This window comes from Mchenga conophoros, linkage group LG23, assembly GCF_057382185.1.
Source record: "Mchenga conophoros isolate Kocher_MC1m ecotype Shallow Benthic linkage group LG23, M_conophoros_male_GT1.1, whole genome shotgun sequence".
In the NCBI taxonomy this organism is placed as follows: Eukaryota; Metazoa; Chordata; class Actinopteri; order Cichliformes; family Cichlidae; genus Mchenga; species Mchenga conophoros.
In genome coordinates, this window is record NC_140547.1 from 41,077,437 (window position 1) to 41,087,419 (window position 9,983).

A 9,983-nucleotide genomic window follows, 5' to 3' on the forward strand; every position below is an offset into this window, starting at 1 on the left:
TATCAGAGTGGAGAAACGAGTGATTAGCATCTTTGAATCTTTGAATCTGGGCTTGGTTCACCTCATGAGTGTGATGAGCACTAAATGGCTCCTTCTGGATCCGATGGTTTCCTGACGTCCAATCTTACAGCTTTATAGGCAGATTGCCATCACATGCACAACTACACATGCAGATAAAGCAAAACACGCACAACAGTGTGAATGTCACACATCAGAAGCCATCTGCCAAACACCCACCCACACCCAACCCCCTCCTAGTCAAGCATAACCCACGATCACGCTACACTGTACCGTTGGCTTACCCATCGAAGGCCTCATATGTGTGTATATATATGTGTGTGTGTGCAGTGAGCTACTTCCATCAAAAAACACACAGCTGAGAGCACAAAAGCAGACTCACACACACACCCATCCAAACACTCACCGCCTCCGAGTCTTCAAATCCATGCAGGTACAAATTGTCATACATGGAGGTTTGATATTCCAGTGAGCGCCTCTAGAAGAACGAGGGGGTAAAAAACAAAAAGAGTGTAGGCGGACGAGGAAGGAGGGGGCCCCAGATTTAAAAAAAAGGATGGATGTGGGGGGTGACAACAATCCCTTCTCTCCACAGCAGAGAAGAATGATTAAAAAAAAAAAATCTCCCCTCCCGTTGGATCACGCCTGGTCCTCCGGAGGCCCGTCGCTTGATGGATGCAGCTTCTCCCCGATCCCAGAGTGCTGCTGGCTGGCTCACGTTATAGGATGGAGCGGCTCTCCCTGGAGGTAGCCCAATCCTGGCATTTCATTTCATCAGGCTTCCTCGCACACACACACACATATACAACAGCGAGAGCAGCAGAGGCAGCAGCAGAGCAGTGGATCCTTCCTCAATATCCAAGCCTGATGACAGAGCCAATGTGCAAGAAGCTGATTGGCTGACTGGCTGTCCACTCATCTTGGATGAGCGCTCTCCGTGATTTTTTTTTTTTTTTTTTTTTTGTTAGTGCGGGGCGGTAGCAGGGATCGGGGGAGGGGGATGGGGGATCAGCACCCTCCATTTCCTTGCTACCTCTCTTTCTCACTCTGCTTATTTATTCTCCAGAGAAAGACAAAACAGCTAAATAGCTAAAATAACAGGAGAATTATTAGAAACATGGATTTAAATTCATGGAAGTTCATTTTTCTTTTGAGAATTAATGTGGTTGTGACACATCTACACCACTAATAGCACTAAAATAAAATAAAAGTCAGGTACTGAATGGTTTGGATTGAACCTGAGCCAATCTTTTGTTAAGAAATACTTAAAATAATTACTAAAGACATAGAAAGTACAATTTTTTAGGGTATCACAGTCCAAACACGCCTTATCTCCTTATCTCTTTAAATGTTAATGTAACTTTTATATTTATAAATCATTTCCTGGCATTAAGGCCTTAATGTGGTTTCAAAGTCCTCTCCACACAGTCAGCAGTTAATGCTTAAATAATATGTTATTACTAAAAAGAAACCATTTTCATGGCATCTGAATACAAACGCTTTTCATTTGAAATGGTGCAAAAACACAGGTGTTACTGATGAGACCTGCAGAGAATCGGTTCTATTTATGTACGCAGGCGTAGTTAATGTGATCAGTAAAACCTGTGCTAAGCCAAAAATAGGTGCTGCTGAAAAGGTCTGCTCCAACTAAACTGAAACAACTAATACTTAAAAATGAATATTTTGTGGGTGAATATTTGCTGATAATCTCTTTTATCAATGATACCGGATTATTTAGCTACTGGGAAAAAAAAAAAAAAATGGGTGGACACTAGGGCTGCTACAATTAGTTGACTAGTCATGATTATGTCAACTATCAAAATCGTCGACGACTAATTTAATAGTCGACGCGTCGTTTGAAGCTTTGTAAGATCCCAAAAACGTGGCAATAAGTAGTAGGATTTAAGAGTGTAATAACGGACTGAAACAGAAGATGGCAGCACTGCATGTACAAGGATGTCAGCTGCCGTTAAACCCCGAAGAAGAAGAAGCAGTGTCCAGGATTACGTTACAGCGACACAACGAAGACTCCGACAAATGCGCCCTTCATTTCCCCAGATTTGAAGGATGGGTCGGGTGTATACTTCGTGGCCCAACCTATCCCAGAATTCATAGCGCAGCCCTGCTCCGTTTCCAACAATGGCAGCAGCAAGATTACTCTTATTATTCTTTCTGGGTCACAAAATAAACGTTAAACATATTTTCAGGCGAGAATGTAGCTGTGTAAACCTCAAATATCTGCTCAGTTTATCAAGACACCACATATTTTCAAACGCGCTCCGACATTTTCGGAGACGTCTGTTACCCACTAGCTCGATAGCTAGCCGGGGTTCAAGGCTCACTACAGCCCGTGAGAACACCGGACTCCCGGCAAATTGTTTTCAAACCCACCACCGTCTTTCCCTACTCAGGTTAAACATATATAAGTCACTTAGATAACTTAAAAATGTTATTGTTTGGCTTTTTTCAGTATTTTATTTGTTCCTGAGTAAATCGGTTTGGCTGAGATTAAAGTTATAGTTTTTTACACAGCTGAATAAACGTCAAGCAAACAACTGATCATCAGAAGTGTGAGATGCTGGAGAATATACTCCGGTGTCCTGTTATATTTTAGAAAGCAAGGAGTTTATTAAACTTCACCGAAACAATCTGCAAATTTCATTAAAATTTAATAAACTATCATCTTGTCTTTATTTTTAGTTAGCACATACCTGAAACACTTAAAGCTGTAAGCTAATGATAGTTATATAAGAGCAAATGCATGCTGGTGCAATAAGCTGTACGTTTTACGTTCAATGGATGCATGATCTGATTAGTCGTTTGTGGCAGCCCTAGTGGACACATGCTTTAGAAAACTCTTGGAAATTCTTTAAGTTAACCAATCAATTAAGAAAATACTTGAGCCAGACCAATATAATTGGCAGATATTAGCTATTTGACAATTGATGGTATCATCATTTTTAAATAAAAATGAAACCACAAATGACAATATTAAAAACGGAAAGAAAGAATGGAAAAACACCCTTCAACCATGTTATGAGTGCTGATATTGCATAGGTTGTCTACCAGAGGGCACTCTGCAGCTTCCCATTTGGTACCACATGTTTGTATGTTCTGAGCAGTTGGGTAGAGCGTAAATGAGTCAAGAAATCACTACACAAAAATTAGGGAAATCTTGTCTAAAGGTAAAAAGAATATCAGCTTATTCGTTGGATGGTCAAATCCAAATGTGATGAGAAGGTGCTGTTTACCTTTTTTTTTTAAATAAAATCACATGAACAGTTCCAAATTCAAAGAAATTCAGTTTTAAGTCACAAAACAGAGAAATAAGCAAATTCAATTGGCTAACCATTTCAGTTTCACATTTGGTCTAAACAAATTGAAAAATATACTATAACTTGTCAGCACAATAATCTAATAATAATCAGTTTCACACTTTTTTTTGGCTCATGCCATACAATGGTTTGCTTCTGCGCCTACCTAAAGGCTCAAATTAAATTAATGTTTAGCTCGCTTGAGCCAAGACGACAAAAGATGGCCTTTGGTCAACAAGAAAAGTACATTTAGCTCTTAGCATTTAGCCCCTAGATTTAGCTCTTTGAACACAGACTAACAAATATAAATTGTTTATAATTTTCAGCAATGGCTAAAATGTTAATGATAACTAAACGAAATAGCTGTGTACTTTAGTACTGATCATTTTTACCATAATCAAGCACATTTAACATACCCTGTACCCAGATGCTGCTCTCAACTTAACATAAAATTCATTTTTCCAATATTAATATACCAGTGAACCAACAAAATGTGCACTGGGGTTTAAATGCACTACATTACTGGCAACTAGAAGCTTGATGAGTGTATTTTAAGCAGACCGCCTTACTCACAACCATATGACTCATATACATTAAATAAACTTTCTTCAACATAAAAAATAGTACAGAATAACTATTACTAACACTAGAAACGGCACATTTATAAAAAAAAATTACACCACTGAGTATAGCATGCTGGGTAACACCATGAATAAGAGTCTGCTGAGAGCTGTGACAGGCTTTGTGCCACATTCAACAACAGTAAAGACAGATGGAGGATGAAGAAAAGAGAGCAGAGATGCTCCAAAAATAACTTTTGATAAAAACAGACGAGCTGTGTCTGCTTTATGCACTTTTTTCCATTTTAAATATTGAAGCTGGTTTGTTCGGTGAAGAAGAGGCAACATCTTACTCAAGACTAACACGTATTTTTCCTCAATGCAGAATAATTTCTGCCCCAAATTTTGGAAATATAAGTCTAAATGTAAGTCCACTTTTAAAAGCCAACTTAGCTATGGGAACATTAATTAAACATTAACACTAATGAGCCATATGCTAAGTAAAAACAGTGGGAGCAAAAACTACCATTACATTTAACCTAAAAGCAGAACAGCCAGCCTGCTGAGGCCCGACTCCACAGCCCTGTGCCAACAACACAATATTTTCTAATAGAGACTAAGAATGCTACACTATTTGGTTATTTTGGTTGTTATATTTGATCTATTTTTTCTTTTTTTATGTATAAATGACAGAGGAATGGGCCATTGTAATCCTATATAAATCCCTGCTTATGCAAAAAATAGATTAATAATAACAACAACTACAATAATAATAATAATTTCGCTCTGTTGCCTATAACGCCAATAATTTTAAAGATATCATTAGACAAAATTTTCAACACACCAACCAACACTACACAATAATAAAACAGTAAAATCTACTGCCCCTTGTGTTTCCAGTAAAGCACCAGAACTGATTGATTGTTTTAAGGAATAACTAAATGACACCATATTCAGATATGCTGTAAATGTTCATATTTTGCATTTTATGCAGTATTAGACACTGCCTGATGCAGGGTTTATGCCACAGCTGCTCTAAATTAACACTTTTGGTAATTGGCAGCATCATTTTTATGCTTCTGTAATGGTTGATCCAAGCTCTTGAATAGAAATTAGAAATTAGATGCTAAAATCTGATTATTATTGTTATTTATAAATTTTCAAATGTACTGCTTAACAAAAAAACAGAAAAAAATTGTAAAGCACATTGATATTTTTTGATTAAGATGTAAAATTATAGTTATTTATTTGCAATTCATTTTAGTGCTTGATTGTTATGCTTTGTTAATTTCTGTATTCTCAGAGTAGTCCAGAGTGCCAGCTCGGATTTGGGTATGAAAATGTGAATTCAATTTGGTATTTGCCTAATAAATAATGATATAATTGTTAGTTTGAACACATTTTTGACTCTTAAAATACTGGTGTTGTCTTGTTTTTATATCAGGTGACCTAATAATATTGTTAAGTACTTTATATTGAAAGAAAAGATGTTGTATAACTGCATCTAAATATGTAATTGGTGCACTGCCACCTTCTACTACCTGCACTTTACCACCCCCTGCAGTCAAAAGCAGTGTATGTCGTAAATGTGTGATCATCAATCAGAAACTCAGCAGAGTAAAAATCATGAATAGCTGTTGTTTTTTTGTTTTTTTTGAGGTATGAAGATCCTGTTCAGTAAAAAACACCATGTATGATGTAGCCCATTTACAACACAGGGTAAGCAAATATCTTAACAAGGATTTAATTTAGGGAAAAATTTGATACATGGAGCAATTAATGCTATGCTAAACTATATGTGTTTTTTTTGTTGTTGTTGTTTCTATCCAATTTCCATTATTTGGTATAAATGCACAGAAATATCCACGTCAAACCACAATTTTACAACCATTCAGAGCATCTGTTCCCTGCAGTACCTGTCTGAGGATGAAGCTGGTGGAGGTGGTGCTGCCGTCAGACCTCTTGAGGCGACTCCTCCTGGAATAAGTCCCTCGGTTCACCTGACGGAAAAAAATGAACTCTTAACCAGCAGCTACAGTGTCAACTCTTACGTTTTCTTGTGCACATCCATTATATTTGGATCGCTTGCTGAAATGCCACATGAGACTAATACATGATGCAAAGTGACATTCGGGCACATGTGCTTCACACAGCAGCTGATGCTCTTTCCAAGATTAGATAAGGTCAACCTTACAAGCCATCTGACATGCAACACAAGCTAACTTCTATTATACATTTCTGCATTATACGCTGCACTTGCCAACTTACTTTTCTCCTTACCTCACTCGTGACTTTCTTTCTTTCTCTCCTCCAAAAAATCCAAATATACCAACAGAGTTCATCTCCAGGGAGGTAAATTAATTATCTGCCAGTGATTTGCCCCATTTCTGTTCAAATCTCCAGAGTTAATGACAATGTCACCATTAAAAAGTCAGAGCCTACTTCCCTGAATTTATAAAACAGGGCCATTAATCTGGGTCACCATCCCTCTTCTGCCTCTCACTTTCAAGCTAAGAGCCCAAAGCCAAGAACTGACCCGCTATTATTACACACAGTAAAGATCGATCAAACTGGAGAAAAATAAATTATCAGCTATCTAGCAGGGGGCTGATATCGGGGGACTGATGCACTTCCTTCCCTTTATATCTACCACAGCTATTAAAATAGATGCACTGTTAGAAAGCTTAGGCCAGTCTTATGTTCTTTATAGATGCAAGGCAAGTAAGGCATTTCTGTGAGCTGAAACTGCAAAAAGCTGTATGAAAAGCATGACTTTTAAACATCAAGTGGAATGCACCTTAAACTGAAGCCACTGAAATGCTGACACACTGGTATGACTATGTCTTTTCTATCTGTTCTGTAATGCTTTGATTCATAAATAAACAAGGAAGAAAGTCATTAAGTAGAAAAGCATGGGCAAGGAAGAAAGCATGTGTAAAGGCTCAAAATAATTACGTTGAGGTGAATCAGTAAGTCAATAAAACCATTATGAAAGCGAGATCTCCAAATAATGTAGTTTATTAAGTAGAACTAAAGTCCACTCAAAAAATAAAACTTTTATTAAGTAAAACATCACTGATCTGTTATTCCCCAACACACAGTTCACTTATTGTTCTTAATATCTAAACTATACTGTCACCTAGAGAGTATAAAGGTGGAAAGATGTGCATTGCAAAACACAAAGTTAAAATAAAAATAAAGAGTTGACCATCTATGCTTTGTTTTGTGTCAACAGTCTCATAGATATTTAAATACTAAAACAGTACAGTTAGGTATTTTAAAGCCTATATTCATAATGTATTACAGCGGGGGGTTGTTTTTCTTTTTAAAACAAAGCTACCTTTTGCTGTCACCATAACGCTTGTAGTGGACTGAGCTATAGAATTATTCTGGTTACATTTTTATTTTAATTAAATTTAAAAGACTTTTTCTTCACTTTTAAATTAAAATGTAGCCTCCGCAACTGTAACTAGCAGCCTTGAAGACACCTGACCTACCTGAAAGATGGGCGCTTGGATGCCCTCGCCAATCTTGTTTCGTATGTAGATGTGCCGGGACATTTCGGCCAGGACATCGGTCCAGAGGGCTGGCTGCTCCGGTCCAGCCCAGCGGAGGGGCGGCGGGTTCCGGGCTGCGTGCTCCAGTTTCACGCCACACAGGAGAACATGAGCGCTCGTCACGAGACAGGTGTTCCCGCTGCTTGCTCCTGCCGCGCGCGCCGGGAGCTAAATCAGACACACTGCAGCTACTCGAGCCACTCAAAACCAGATGCGCCCTGATGATGGACGGAACTATTTTAGAAGCAGAGGAGGGGGTGGTGGTGGGGGGGTGTTACCATTTAAAACGCCTCAGGTGACTATTTTAAACATAACAGGGAGCTAATTTAAGCTCAAAGCCCTAACAGCCCCTGACACATTTATTCGGCAGTTTATTAAAAAAAACCCCACTGCTGTTGCTGAAGTGTGATAATGAAGAATACATATAACATCCTATTTTGTCTTGTTTTATCTTGTTTTCACGTGTATTCATGTGTGTTCAAAATAGTAAACAAAATTTAAAACAATTTAAAAACCACTGAGAGTAAATGAGCTTCATATGCACTGCTAATTTACTAGAGGCTACACCTCTACAAAAACAGAAAGATTTCTTCTTCTCGGCACACTTCAAACGTTAAGTCTTGTGAACCTTTAAAATAAAAAAGTAAAAAAAATTTCTCTGACACTTAAACTGAGGGACCTTTATATATATATTGTGTTCCCGTGTGTGTGTGTGTGTGTGTGGGGGGGGGGGGGGGGGGGGGGGGATACTCAAGGTTGATGAAGCTATTGTTATGTCTAATTTAGGTGCACCCCTGTCATAAAATTAATAACCCCAATAATAATTCTACATATAACAGTGTCTTTCTTTTCTGTTGTCTGTCATGATTACCTTTAGCTTTGGATCTAGCTCTTGGCTGTTTCAGCTTCTGCAGTTCTCATTATACTAAACGGTTGCCAAGAGATTCTTTTTATTTCCCTCCAGTGATGAGTTCGTTTGTTGTCTCATCAGCTCTTCCAACAAGCGTTTGGCTTATTAAAATCATTTTTATGTAACAAGAAAACAGGTAAGTTTCCATTTCTTTGTTTCATTTCTGCATCACCAAACTGATACCTGCCTGTACTGTAAGCAGGCATCAGTGATATGTGGCATGTATGCTTATAGGGGGCGATTTACCCTCCCCAAATATAGACTCGCAGACAGTACACCTATGCAGAAACGTGGACTAGCCTTCAGGAAAAATCTGAACAAATAAATCAGGTTAGTAGGGGTTTTTATTCAGTCCCAAGAAAGACTTGGGATTGTGAGAACTTAGAAAGGAACTGTGTATGTTATCGACATATTAATGTTGAGCTAATACCAACTATTCATATTCTCTGCAAACCCCACTTTCATGTTGTTTCACGTTTTGCTCAGCAGATGGCAGTATAATCAAAGGGACCGTAACAAGGACCGAACACTGTTTATTGGACCCACCAGTAGGTTCAGGGGCACAACTGAAGTATGTTTTCACCACTGTCCCTTTGAGTTAGTGCATCGGGTACATGAAATGACATTTCTTTTACTGTATACACCACAGATGTACAGACAAAGCACTAGGCCCCAATAAAAATGTAATTTCTTTAAGTATTTACAAAGTGCTGTTAATTAGAGCAGAGCTTTTCCAGACATTCCTGTTATATTTTGGATGCTTATATTATTTTAATTTGCACACAGAAACAAAATAATTTCACAAAAATCAAAAACTACCAGGATCAAAATTATTATTAACCCCCCCTGATGCTAACGGTTAGCTGTGTAATGTGTTGTCTCAGAGCAATCTCAGCCCATTCTCTTTCTCCTTGTTGTATATCTTTGCATACTTCAATCTGGCTTGAAGGTTTTTCTTGGTCTGAAACCTCGCAGTCCACTCCTGTACAGGGTTCTAGTGATTTTTTTTATTTCTTCAAGACTATAATTCCCAACTTTGCTAAGTCATTCGCTGGTGTCCTGACACTTGTTCTGTCTTTAGACACATCTCTCACCAGTTTTCTTTCCAGTCCTTGAAATCGTTTGTTTCCTACCTATTCCAGGCTTCCAGACTGTGTCACTCTCTTTGAATGTCTTTCTTTCTTTCTTTCTTTCTTTCTTTCTTTCTTTCTTTCTTTCTTTCTTTCTTTCTAGCCTGTCCTGTGTGGCAGCTTTTGCAATCAAAATCCTGATCATTTATACTTTTTTTTTTTTAAAGATTTAAGTTATTTCACTGGTACTCACAGTGTCTTAAATGCTGATGCTTAGCATCATTTGTGCTAGTTTTACATGAACAGGGTGTATGATCAAATATCATGCCACCATTTTTGTGCCACAAATTTCACTAATGCCTATATATCCAAGAGAAACAACAACATTTAGAACAACTATCGAACACACTGCATTGGTCTCAATTTACCATGATTAGTTTTGATGTTATGAGCACAAGTGTGGGAGCAGGTGATGTGGAAAAACTGGAATTCTGGAATAACACAGAAGTTTGACATTGTTCAAGCCACTGCTGATTGGTCAAAAGCAGTAATAT

General features: G+C 38.0%; 1 protein-coding gene across 3 annotated transcripts in view; it reads right to left on the bottom strand.

Moving 5' to 3' along the window:
- The window catches only part of LOC146547851 (voltage-dependent L-type calcium channel subunit beta-4-like), a 26,357-nt gene extending 18,743 nt beyond the window's left edge, over positions 1–7,614 (bottom strand). For 2 of the 3 annotated variants that reach the window (XM_085265534.1, XM_085265533.1), the window contains exons 1-2: positions 7,390–7,614; positions 5,809–5,892 (exon numbers count right to left, since the gene is read on the bottom strand). In XM_085265534.1, the coding sequence (XP_085121660.1) occupies positions 5,809–5,892; positions 7,390–7,452 (147 nt within the window). In that variant the 5' untranslated portion in view covers positions 7,453–7,614. Of the gene's footprint in view, positions 1–424; positions 906–5,808; positions 5,893–7,389 lie in introns of those variants that run through there. The other variant, XM_085265536.1, reaches the window with a different exon arrangement.
- Positions 7,615–9,983: the final 2,369 nt, after the last annotated feature.